Here is a 13,876-nt window from a genome sequence, read left to right on the forward strand (position 1 = left end):
GGTGAGCTCACTGACGGGACTAGAGGCTTGGTAATGAGCTGCAGGGAAAGGTCAGGCCAGGGCAGTCTGCCTTATAAACACAAAGAGCAGAGAAAACTACAGAAATCATAAAACAGCAGTGAGCTTCATGTTGACATACAGGATAAATCATGAGGTCATTGCTCTGTTTTTTCGGGGTCTACTTTCGTGTCAGTTACAACTTTTTTGAAACGTGTACCTCCCGCAGGAAAGTTCCCACCAAACCCGACACGTGATTTCAATGTGGAGAGTCTGCATGTTTTCTCTTTATTCAGCCTCATAAAACAGCCACATTTTCACGTAATGATCGCACGGGAGCTTTAACTGGACCTCAAGCTGACTAGAAAGGAGAACGCTGCTGAAAACACGATCCAGATTTAAGCTTTAACACCAGGCTATTACACAATTACATTAGTAACAACAACAAGGAACCAATATTTATTTATTTTGCTTTCGCTTTCAGCTCCAGAGGTCCTGGCCCAGAAGCCGTACAGTAAGGCGGTGGACTGCTGGTCCATTGGAGTGATCGCCTACATCCTGTAAGTACCAACTGGTCTCCTTCGGGTCACGCTGCACAGCGAGTGGTTTCACCCAAAGCAGCCCGACGGATCACCGCACTCCCCAGTCGGTGTCAGATTCACAGTTCGCACGGGTTTCTCGCCGGGAGACCCGTTGACACCTTATGTCAGATTAGCGAGTTGGCTGAACACATCGCAGAGTTCTGACACTTACTTTTGCTGCGAGACTCCACTCATTTGACTGACGGATAAATAAGGATTGAAACATTTTTGCAGCTATAGGCAATTACAGATAGATGTCACAGAAAGTTGTTTTTTTTACTCAACGTGCAACAAATAAATTGCAAACAGTTCTGCTTAGACGTCTTATCTTTTTCTCCACGTAGGAATCTGTAACAGCACAACATCTATTGGAAATCAGTCAGACTCACATATGACACAGAATGACTCACCTCTGACTAAGCTTGTACACACACACACACACACGCACACACAAAACCACCGGCTGAGTTGTGTTGTATTACACCTCCATATTCTTTTCATTAAGCTAGCTGGCATCGGTTTGTCGTGCACTAACTTAACCGTTAGCAATGCTAGTACACGCTAATGTGTGCACGGAGCCTATTGCCCTCAAAGGTCATGTAACTCCACTCTGTTCTGGAGCTGAACTTGTGCCGGTCCCGTGCGTGTGTGCGTGTATTTGTTGATTTTACCCTGCGTGCGTGTGTGTTGATGATGTTGCGTGTGCCGTCATCTGGGCCAGATGGAGCTCTGCTGAACGGCCTTGTATGGACATGGAGCTGCAGTCTAAACGTATCATTCCCTGCTTTTTGTTTTTTGTCTGCCGCATCACCCCGACCTCAACTACAACAACTACAATTTCAACTACAATTTCAGTGTGGTTAGCTTACTGTTGTGTGCACAGGGCTGTTTTAGTGTGTGTGTGTGTGGGTGTGTCTTTAGAGCATGACCTCTAACTTGTGTACCACAATAATATTGACGCCTTAAGCCACCCTTTCAATGTGTGTGTGTGTGTGTGTGTATCGAGCGTGAGGTCAGATCAGGGGTCAGAGGTCAGCAGCAGGTAAACGGGATGCAGGGCGTGTGAGGTGGCAGAGAGGACGGCACGCACAAACTAACTGTGTCTAACGGCTCTCTGGTGTGACTGAGATGTGTAAAGTGAATGTCTCTCACACACTCTCTCTCTCTACTATATAGACTTGTCTATTTGTGTGTCACATCATGTCAGTGTGTGTGTGTCTTTATAGGTCTATAAACCATGAGGTTTGGGTGCAGCTGCCATCTCAGTGGAATAATCTGTGTGTGTGTTAGTGTGTGTGCGAGGGAGAGAGAGTTAGAGCGGCTCCCTGCTGACAATTAGCACAATTAGCGTTGGGATTCAGACCTTGTGAGCTTTTAGCCGCTGCTCAGGTGGAAAGATCACATTAGGTAATCAGCCATGATAATCACCTGGGATCCCGAGTGTGTTCAGTAGGATGGATGGTGGGCGGAGGCTGAGTCTCCAACCAAACGTGAAAGCAGAAAAACAAAAGGCCAGCATCTCTTCACACCAGGCCCAAACTTAGTTTCTTCCTGCTGTGTGTTTGAACTTGTATGTGTGTGTAATAGAGTGGAGGGTTAGCTGAGTGACGGGTGAGTCTGTAACCAAATGAGAAACTTTCCTCACTGCAGGCAGACTCTTTCTTCCTTTCCTCCCGGTGTGCTTTTCTTTTATTCTTTGAGTGTGTGTGTGTGTGTGAGTGATTGTGTATCGATGGAGAACGGCATTTTAATGAGTTTTTATCAAAATCTCTTGGTGCATCCAGAACTTCAGTAATGAGGTGCGGATGGTGTTTTTGGGGTTGAGCAGCAGCTCTGCTGTCGGTTCAGGCGGCTCATTACGGAGAATCAGACGGGAGCCTCAGTAAACACTGGGAACACTGGGAACCAGTAATCTCATGTTGACCCGATTAAGGTGATACCGCCAACTACTGCCAGGACTACGACGAGAAAGGGGCTGTCACATTAACCACTGCTGTGAGCAACGGGACTTTGTCCCCTCCCACAAAAACGGACAAGACGCCATCAATGAACTCACACAATGAACCTGATATTGATATAAATCACATTATGGCAGATGGGTGCTAAATTACATATCAAAAAATCCAAATGAGGTTTAGTGCAACAAAAACGTTATTGTGATCTCAGAGCCAGGGATAAACATCTTCACATAACTTGTTTTGTCCAACAGATTAATATCTAACAATATTCCGACTCATCATTCATCGGCTCTAAATGAATGATTTAATAAATCTGTGAATGAATAAATGATTTATTGACTGAGTACATAGATAAACCAATCAGCTGACTTGTTTTGTACCATATGAAATGACAAAGTGAGTTAATAAATCACTCGAGAGACTAAAGTGAATGAATGAGTCAGTGACGGAGTAAACGTCTTGTCTGCAGGCTGTGTGGTTACCCTCCGTTCTACGACGAGAACGACTCCAAGCTGTTCGAACAGATCCTGAAAGCCGACTACGAGTTTGACGCGCCATACTGGGACGACATATCTAACTCAGGTGAGCCTTCCTCCTCCTCCTCCTTCCTCCTCTTCTGCTCCCTTGACCACTTTTCCCTTTGTCCTCCTCCGTCCGCCACACATGGCTCACATTTACCACACACCACCTCTTCATCACAGCCTCTGACATCATCTGCCTGGAATGAATGTGTTTGGGAATGTGTGTGTTGGGTCATCAGTCACCACCACAGCTATGTGCAAAGCCTAGTGTGCGTGTTTGTGTTGATAAAATAAATAATAATAAAATAGTATTCATGTGCTGTCAGCTATTGATAACTGATATTTCATACACACATTCATGGTTACCAGAGGATGAATCCCTAATGACATTTTGAGATCCCCTGACTTTCCCTCCAGAGCCACAACGTTGACATTTGTAGCTTTGATTGAAATGTCTGGATGGATTGCCGCTACATTTTGAACACACATTCATCTCGAAATTTTGATTGTCCAATACTCTGGTTTATAATAAAAAAAACTTGCAAAACGAAGGACATTCCCTTCAGCCACAGCTGTACTTAGTGCTCTAATTACCAAATGCTAGCCTGCTAACAAGCTACACTAGGTAAACATTCTACCCGCTGAACATCAGCATTGTGTTTGTGATCATGTTAGCATGATGACGTTAGCATGTAGCACAAAGCACTGCTGTGCAAATGTACAGCCTCACAGAGCGGTTAGCATGGCTGAAGTCTCTGAGTCTTCTGAGACATTATTTTTTCTCAGCGGACGCTAACAAAAAGCATTTGCACAAGCAATCCAAACTGACTGAAATATCAAAGATCACCAGCGTCATTTGTGTCACGCATATCTTTTTTTTTTTTTAAGCAGATTGCACAAGGAAATGTGTTTAAAGTCAGTACGGTGCTCGTGTGTCTGTAGTGTTGGCGTTTTATGGCCCTTGTGTTTCATTCAGCCAAGGATTTCATCGGCAGTCTGATGGAAAAAGATCCAGCCAAGCGTTTCACCTGTGATCAGGCACTCAGACACCCCTGGTGAGAAACGCACACACTCACAAGGGATGTCACACACAGGCTAACAAAAAGGCATAAAATCAATATAGATATTGATGTACCGTCAGAAGTGTTAACAGAGAATTTGTGTGCGTGTGTCAGGATCGCCGGTGATACAGCACTCTGCAAGAACATCCACGAGTCAGTCAGCCGACAGATCAAAAAGAACTTCGCCAAGAGCAAGTGGAGGGTAAGTTTTGCTTACTACGGTTTATTCTTTGTGGATTTGGCTCTATTGCAGCACGTTACTTCAGTACGACTCCTCAAACGATTGTCTGTGTTTTTTAGAAGATGAATCCCCTGTGTAGTAAAAAAAAACTTGGCCTGCCACATGTTCAGGAGTTAACCTTCATCATCCCCCTTTTCTTTTCCTGCTGCAGAGTAACCTGCAGACCTGAGACAAATTCCTCTTTCTTTAACAGCTGCTCTTCACACAGTATGTCATTTCCAGCTCTGTGTGTTAAAAGCACATCCAGCTTGTGTACGATTTGAACCTCAGATGTTTTTAATGGAAGATGACCTTCAACAGAAGACCATATCATGGCTTTTTTTTTTTTGCACTAGTGCCAGTTCATGAGAAGCAGATTCTGGTCTGCAAAGCCTTTTATGAAGAAGAAAAATCCCTTTTTCGATCTTTACAATGACATAATATTTAATTTAAAAAAACTTAAAATCCCCTCCTACTCATGAGACATCGGAAGTACAGCAAACTCACTTGAGGCGAAGTGAGAGCTCATCTTCCCATTTCCTACCTCTCTCCAGCAAGCGTTCAATGCCACCGCCGTGGTTCGCCACATGAGGCGGCTGCAGCTTGGCAGCAGCATGGGGAGCAGCATGGACGCCTCCAACCCGCCGACCAGGCCCAGCGAGACGCAGAGGCCGGCCCAGAGCCAGAGCCAGGAGGGCCAGATCCAGCCAGCCGAGAGCCAAATCACCGGCCAGACGGCGCTGAGCCAGAGCACCAGCGCGGACGCCAGCAAAACCTCCTCGACAGACAACAACTTAGCAGCTCCCCACAAGGAATGTGAGTATGAGTCAGTAGTATCAGTAGCACCAGAGAGTCAGGAGAACATATGTATTACACAAAAGTTACAGAATTGATAATACTCTAAACCACGATTGTGCAATCGTAGTGGAATCCTTGGAAATTTTACTCTGTTTGTAGATAAAGAATTTGGAGGGTGGCGTCCTTTCTTGTCAGTGTTTCCAAAACCAGAAAAGAGAAAACATCTATTGGATTAAACAATGTGTTTGTCTGCTCCAACGAAAGCTGCAAACGTTAGCAAGTCCGGCTAACTAGGTTACCTACATACTAACACAGCGTTACATTACAGACATTGCATACAAAGTTATGTACAAAAAACAAGCCGGTCCTGAGTGCTACTATATCAGAGTGTAAGCTAACATTAGCAGCTCTGTCTCCGTTCCAACAACAGCCAAACTCACTATCAGACATAGTGTTGCGTTCACATTGGTTAGTCCTCACCCTAAAAGCCTTTTAAAGTAAATACAAACAAGAAAGCACAAATGTAACCTCTCGCATGTCTAAAGCTGCCACTGTTATCATTGTATTTTGCACGTGTGTCGTGCGAGAATGGAAGACATAGTAGCAGAAGCGAAAGTGGGTGAGGCTTAGCGAAGGGTCGGTTACAGCATTATGAAAAAATATATATATTACCCCTGATCCATCTGCCGCCTCTTCCCTCTCAGGTGTAACTGCATCGGTCACACCCTGCAGTCTGGCGGCCGCGGCCTCTTCTCCCGCCGTGGGGGCAGAGCTGAACCGGCCGCATCCGTCGGCGGTTCCCGCCCCGGTACTCACAGAGACCAAGTGACGCCAGGTCCCGCGGAGAACCAGCTGGGAGGCCACGGCACTGTGAGGCAGTGAGACGGGAAAGAAGCGGAGGAAGACAGGAGAGGAAGAGGATCAACCCCCCCCCCAACACACACACGCACACACACACACACACACCTCCATCTCTTCTTCTTCGTTTCTCCCTCTCCTCACTGCGTTTCCACTTGGATGCGCCGGCCCAGCAAGTTCCCCGCCCTGCTCCCATGAGAGCAGAGGACTTTACCTCCACCCCACCGACTCAAGCCACACAGCGCCATACTGCACGCCCACCACCCGCCCTACAGGACGCCGTGTAGGATTCCTCTGGCCACAGCAACAGCCCGACTACGGACTCTCACCGAGGATGCTTGTGTGGCCGACTGCGATTGGCTGCTTAGATGATGAATGGGCAGTATTTGGTGGTTGACGGTGGGGCCGGTGGTATCATATTATTCAGTGTCGGTCAACATCAACTTCCCTCTCGAATCTGGTCTTTCCTGCGCCACTTTATTTAGCTTTTTTTTCCAAATTAGGTTTGACTGTTGACAACTGGATTGTTTTATTTTGTATTATTACTGTTAATGTTAAAGGTGGTATGTGTAACTTTGAAAAATCAAACGCATCATTGTCAATTTGATATTGCTACTTTGGTATGATTACTGTAAATAAACGAGGTCTTCTTAGCAATCCTTTCTTTACACTAATCTCACCAATGTAGCAAACCAATGTGACAATTCATGTTGCCCATGTTAAAATGCTACATGTAGCACCTTTAATGGGCTCGTCTGTCTATTTGTTTGTGCTTTAAGAAGTGCTTTAAAAGTACCATACGACTGTTGGAAGACGTGGAAACATGAGTAAGCGCTTTGTGTATTTTTGCACAGAGAGTCAGATATGTTCTCAGACACAGATTAGCCGCCATCCACTTAAGTTAATCAGAGAGTAGAGATTGTAAAACTTTATAGAAAATGATAATAATAATAATAATAACAACCCAGAGTGGATGTCAGAGCATTGTGCGACTTTATTGTCTGAAAGATTCTGATCTGTTTATTATTTTCTGTAAGACTTTTTTTATAACAATCACCCTTTAAGGGACACACATACTACGAAGCATGCAGCAGGTGTAGGATAGTTTAGGATAGAGGTATTTACTGGGAAAAAAAAAAAAAACTGCCTCCAGTTGAGAATGTTGGCTACACGTTAGATGCCATTCAAACCAACAAGCAGCGCTGTGCAGTTTCAGAGCGGCTAAAGAATCCAAGATGGTGAAGCTGTCGCCTGCCGCCGTTCCTCTAACCCCCCCGCCCCCAAAGAAGCCATGACCTCACCTTTATTGCATTGTCAAGCTGTACCCAGTTCAGAAGTGCTCAGGGAAAACTGCAGCTGCACTGTGAGCTGGAGAATACTGATTTCCCGGTTTAGGTTGTTCCGTCTGTGTTGTTCTTTGTTTTGATCCAGGTATTGTGGCATCACAGTTAATGGTACAGCGCCGTGTCCTTATTGCAATGGTGTAGTGACGCGTGACTTGGAGACTCAGACCTGGGCTCCGACTGTTCCACAGAGGACTTTTGAGGACGCAATCCGGAACAGCTGGGCTCTGTGCTTGACAGAATTGGACTGACAACAATACCTTGGATAGGTTAGGTCTTGCCGTATCCGATGATCCCCCGTCTTTATCACCCCGCAGCAGACTGCTATCGTGACCAAAATCTGAGTATCTTGGTTTTCGCGATCGAGTGAAATGGTCCCAACACACGTGAGCAGCAAAGCCAAAATATTTGTGCTTAAAACAAAAAAAAGGCTCCCACGGTCCACTACCAGCGCCCAGTTTCAACGCAGAGTTCTGAAAAATCCAACGCGTCCGTGACAACGGCTCATTCTTTGTCGATTTCAAAACAGGAAACTGAGCCTGGAGTCCCGGTTTTATTTGCTAATCTAATCTTGATTTGACGGACTGACTTTGTTTTCATTCGTCCTTGATGACTCTTGACGTGACTTCGGTAGCTTTGGATCGTGTCACCAGTTCTTGCGATGTCCTTCCAGACGTAACTCAGAGAGCAGAACTCTACAGTGTCGGGTGCTCACTCACATATATCAGATTGTCACGATGCAATTCTTCCGATCCCTTTATTGTGAACCGGCGCTGGGTACGAAGACAATTTGGTTCATTCTACTCGATGAATTAGTTACAACAGAGCTAGTCAGATGTGAAGCCGTTTGAGACACAAGTGGACTAAAAACTAAGGGCTGAACTCCAGCTGCAAATTCATCTGGAGGGAAATTTATTCCCCATTTGATCCCTTCCTAATCTTTTGCCATTTGCCTTCTTTTTATTATCTACACGGAGTGCTGCTGAAAAGTATCAGCATATTATTCATATAGCTTGTTTTGATCCGTACGGCATGTCAGGGAGGGTGAGACCACAGCTGGATGAAAGTCAAATTACGGCAAAGATGAACACTCGCCCAAGCTTTCTGGAATTCCCCTTTGGCATGCTGTGCGTATTAAGTTGCACCTATTTGGCACTGACGTTGACAAAAACCAAACCAACAAGACATTTGTGAACGCTATCCGGTCTAAAAGCTGTCTCTCCGTCCTCGCTATGTTCTCTGTTCTTTGACAGCGGCACCTTCTTCCTTCGTAAGCTCTGCAAGGACAATGGTGTCCTGGACAGTGTGTTTGTCCCGCCCTCAATGCATAACAACTTTCTTACCCCATCTGCAGCTTTCAGCCCCCAAGCCCATCGGCTCCTACTGAGGACGTAAATCTTACAAAATGAGTGACAAAATACATAGTTGACTAGAGACGGAACCCAATGTCACGGAAATCTGCTATTCTTGTTCAACAATTTCAGTAGACTTAGTTGTGTAAGAAAAGGCCTGTTAGCCTGATTTATTTAGTTGTTTTATATGTGCAGTCATAGAGAAAGATAACTCTTTAGTGTTTTTACTGATTTACATCACCCACATGCAGCGTCTCCTACTGTATGACACCGTTCACCTCTCAGAAATATATATTAATTCTGACGTTTTTACAGCGGGGTCTTGCGTTTTTCTCTACTAAGTCAATCCATGTAGTCATCCACGTGTTACTGAGGGGAACTTTCAACCATGTAAGGGCTTTATTCCTTAATCTGATTATTCACTGTAACCATGTATACATCCCCATTGATTGCTATGCATTTTTTAAAACATGTTTAAGTGTCGTCAATGCTTTTACTTGGAAGTGGGATCAGGGAACACCTATAGTTCAAAAAAAAGTTTGGGGAATGAAAAAGTGCAAGACACCAACTCCCTCCCCCCCCCCCCCCCACCAGATCTTACACTATTTCAACTTAACATTGAATTATCATTATTATTGCACGAGCTACATCATAAAAGCGGCGTACCAGCTTTTGTCTCCGGCACAAAAGATGTCAACAAGTCGTCAGCCGACACTAAGAATCATTAAATGTGATGTCGTCCGCTTCAGGGTGGACATTTGGGTTTATGAATGTATTGTGAGGCAGGCAGAAGGGTTCAGGTTCATGCTGCTCTGTGGTTTTATGTCTGCTGTTCAAAAGACAAAAACAAAAAAAAAGTTTTCTGAATGAATCTTTTCATTTTCAAGATGCGACTGTAAATAGATTGTGAATATGAATGATCATTTTCAAGATAATATTTACAAATGTTTTGCTGTCCGGGCATGTGAGAGTGAATGAGTGAGCGAGCGAGTGTGTGGAGGGAAGTTGATTGTATTCTCTATGGAATGTTTAATGTAAAAAAACAAAAAACAAAAAAAGCTAAAATCCCCTTTACTCCCCACTGCAGTCTGCTGTCACATGTAAACTGCTACACAGTGCAGGTCAACGCCATCAGTGTTCCACCGCCGCGTCAGTGTCAGTCCAACTAAAAGTGAAAGCATCGTTAACTGAACTCAGGCTTACGTTTTTTTGCCATTCTAAAGGAAGAAATCCAAAGCTGTGACCTTCTCAGAAACACACTGTTAAGGACGAGGTGCGGGCTACGACCCGCTCTCGTCAAAAAAAAAAGTGCTCCAAGAATTCAACTTCACCATGAGTGTTTGCATAATCGTGTATATGCCCTTATATGATGTTAGTATCTCTGTATTATGTAAAGACGTGCACAGGTTGAGATGTCTTGAGTCCACAAAAAAGCGTTTTACTCAGTAGAGTTTTAGATTATACAAACAGCTTCCATAGGCGAAAAATTATCAAATTGATATTGCAACCTATAGCCAGCTGGCATGCATGGCATGGGATGCTGCTATATATACATATATTTATCCCAAAAAGGCAATGGCCAGCCCTTTCATCACTGTTTCCAGGAAACATGTAGCCATTGGCTACATAATTAGCGGTGGAAGTCATGTCCAATTTGACTCTATTATAGCTTTGCTATGTTGGCTAAGTTCTACATCTACATGCAAGTGGTTCCGTATGAATTATTGCCAAATGCTTTAGGAGTCAAAACATTAGCATTGTGGACTGAAAAAGTTGCTCGGTGAGTTAGCGTTAGCAAAAAGCTGCCACGCTAGCAGCTGTGCCTCAATCTGTCACCTCGAGTTCTAACAACCAATGAGAGCAGCTCTGCCTCTCACAATTGTTTGTAGGACTAAAACTTTATAGGAGCTGCTTTTTTTGCGACCCGGTGTCTCCCTGTGGGCGTCCTCGTCCAGCCGACCTACGAGGTTAGCTGGCTGTATTGTATTTACTCTCTGCATGTGACCACCACAAAACTCCCATCCTGTGCAGCCTCCGTCACGCCGACGACACCCTCATATTTCTCAGAGCGGGCACCGCCTGCCGCACTTGTTGTGCTGTTATGATGATGATGATGATGATGATGACGATGACGATGATGACTTTCTGTTAATGGGGCTTGTATATCAGATGCCTTCGACAATCATGTGCACATATCAGAGTTACCATGACGACACAGGCCAGAGCGACTGTTTGTGTTTCGTTTGTCTTTCTCCTGGAATAAATTCTGAATGATCGTAATATGACTCTTTATTTGTGTGTGTGTGTGTGTGTATGGTGGGGGGGGGGTAGAGAGAGAAGGATCCACACACGTTTAATATAAAGCAGACACTCAACCACTACGGCCGACATATTGGCTTGTTATGTCCTGCGCAACAGATGTTTAGCAGACGGAACACGCGTGTTGCAAACACATGAGGCACATTGACTAGCACATGGTGGAATACATTATTATGGTTAGAGCATTGAAAACATCTACAGATGTTACCTCCCTATAAAAGTATGTTCGGCCTCTTTGGGTTTAGACTCCAGTAGCCACACTGAAATGATTGTGCAGTTGGTTCCGGTATATATAATATATACATATATAGATAACAACACATGTTACAGTCTTGATATAGAGTCATTTTTTCATTGACTTCTATACAATCGGACTTCATTTTGCAAACGCATGTGTCGCCCCCTGCTGGCCTGTAGAAAGAATTCAAGTTTAAGTGACTTCCACATTGGCTTCACTTTTCAGACCCCAAGGTTTTTTTGTCAGATCGGATTTTGTGATTGCTGTCAGGAGGTAGAGAATTTCCAAAAAATGTCTTTGAAGAAGATTACCAAGCCCAGCTTTAATATTGACGCATTATTAGCAGAGGTCGCCTTGGTGGACACTTCCTCTGCTTTTCCCTCCATCTCAGTTGGAGCTTCTCCTCCTGACTGACTGCCTATCACAGTTCAGTACACACACACACACACACACATTGAATGCTCATTAGAAATGATTCATCCTTCTGACACAAACACACACATGCCAAAGCACTGAAATGAAAATTGTGAAATCAAAGTATTTTAAATCCCTTTGGCACTCACGCACAATAACATGCACACACACACGAGCAGCAAAGCAACAGGATTGAATTTTAGTTCAATCAAAATTGCCCATTATTTACACACACACACACACACACACACTGATTCAAACACTGCTTGTTGACTTTGGCTGTCAAACTGTAAGCGTGTCTGTGCTCAGAGTCACTGATCTCTCCGTCTCTTGAACAGATTTCTCCTCATCTTTAAATCAGGGCTTCGATCTCCCATCCTCTTCTCCAGCCCTTTTTCTCCCTGTAGGCTTTCTTCCCCTCCTCTCTCCTCTCCTCTCTCCTCTCTCCTCCGCAGAGATACGTTGTTTTGTCCTTTCCTGAGCAGCATATATACACATGCCATGAGACTGGCTACGGGCAGATCATCTGAAACGGCGAGATAACGTTGTGCAGGAAATAAGAGGCACGCTGGGGGAATTTCAAGAGTGCAAAGACCATCCGTATCATTTGGGCAGACGGTTCTGACTGCAAACAGCAGGGGGTGACGTGATGTTTGCCTGTTTGCTAGCAGTTAGTAAGCTAAAAACTAAACCAAACTGCGTTGAACATCGTCTCACGGTAGCACCATTACACCATCAATGACCTCAAGAAACATTTTACTTTGGCGGGAAAAGGCTTTGGTATAAAATGAGGCCGACGTTATTCCAAACAGTCGTAATCAACCCCCATCTTTATGCATTATATATGTATTATATATATTGGAACGCCGAGAAGTGGGCAGGCTTTGAATGTAGCACGCACCTTTATTGATGGATGGATGTCATGATAATATTGGTTGAAATTGGTACTAGCTTAGTCACTAGCTTAAGCACACTTCATATTTTTAATTGACAGAGAGAGAAGATGATTGGATTTTGATATAAAAATACAAAGAAGTTTTTTTGTAATGTTTGCATATATTGTTAAATAGGTGCACAATATGCAGCATGTGATCTAAAAATGTCATCTCTACTCTAAAAGCTCCCTGACGAATCAAACTGTAGAACCATTTCTTTGTTTCTTTATAGAAGTTTCTGACTGAAATGATTTGAACGCTAGCATGCCAGGGAGCATTTAAATAAGGTGGAAACACAGCACAGTGTTCTGAAGTCATTCGAAGTGAACACGCTTACTAATATATACATTTTAAAGCTGCTTCTCCCAAAAATAGACTCTCCTCAATCCCTCCCCCAAACTCATCCAACCCGTGGCCCTAAAAGCAACGAATAGACTGCACCAATTTAAAAAAATAAAACCTTTGCCACCATAATAATTTGAAATCTGCTTTAATCGCATAAAATTAAAATCGACACATAACGGCTTTAATCATTTGAATTATTCAGTTCTTTGTCGAGCTAATTGGGCATGGGTTGTCAGTTACAACGACACTTATTGAAACTGTTTTTTTCATTGTATTTGTAATCGTAGTAACCGTATTCCTCAGAAACTCAATTGTTCTTAGCATCATATGTGCATGTTCGGCTGCTTCGGGTTAGCAAAGGTATAAAGTACTTCCTGTCACTGTGTTACGTGCATGCTAACTCAGCACAGTCCAAGAAGATAAAGGTCTAAGGGATTGTATGTTTGACATAATATATAAAAACAGGGGAACGTGTTTGTATTCCTTGTTATTTTAGAATAACCGACTTCAGGCCGTATTTTGACTTCCTGCTTTACTCGTGCTTGACTCACCGTCGCTGAGTGTTTGATTACGCGCTACAAAACTGCGATTTAGCTTTTCTCTCCCACCTCTCGTTTTGTGATTCGCCGTGGTCCCGTGATGCTCGCCTCCTTCCAGAGCTTTTGGTCTTCCAGACTGAATTGGAGGAATTACTTCCAGCGACGTCCTGCTGTTCGGAACATTGCTGCCCACGCAAACACATTCCAGTCACTTGATGGACCCGAAGCACATCTCTTTCTCTCCCCGAATACAACACGTATACACACACACACACACACACACACACACAGCGTTTCCCCTGAACTTAACCTCTCTTTACACTCTCTGCGTGATGCCGTAGGGCTTAACCGACCCGCCGGGTGTGTGTGGATATATTTGTTGTTTAGTGCTCCGGTG

General features: G+C 44.1%; 1 protein-coding gene across 1 annotated transcript in view; it reads left to right on the top strand.

Moving 5' to 3' along the window:
* Positions 1-5,979, top strand: part of camk1da (calcium/calmodulin-dependent protein kinase 1Da) — a 43,477-nt gene extending 37,498 nt beyond the window's left edge. Inside the window, exons 7-12 of the mRNA XM_076075974.1 lie at positions 482-557; positions 3,006-3,118; positions 4,034-4,112; positions 4,233-4,320; positions 4,893-5,154; positions 5,841-5,979. Of these exons, the coding sequence (XP_075932089.1) occupies positions 482-557; positions 3,006-3,118; positions 4,034-4,112; positions 4,233-4,320; positions 4,893-5,154; positions 5,841-5,965 (743 nt within the window). The 3' untranslated portion in view covers positions 5,966-5,979. The remainder of the gene's footprint in view (positions 1-481; positions 558-3,005; positions 3,119-4,033; positions 4,113-4,232; positions 4,321-4,892; positions 5,155-5,840) is intronic.
* The last annotated feature ends 7,897 nt before the right edge of the window (positions 5,980-13,876 follow it).

Source organism: Anarhichas minor, unplaced genomic scaffold (assembly GCF_050575085.1).
Source record: "Anarhichas minor isolate MPS153535 unplaced genomic scaffold, ASM5057508v1 ptg000055l, whole genome shotgun sequence".
Classification (NCBI taxonomy): domain Eukaryota; kingdom Metazoa; phylum Chordata; class Actinopteri; order Perciformes; family Anarhichadidae; genus Anarhichas; species Anarhichas minor.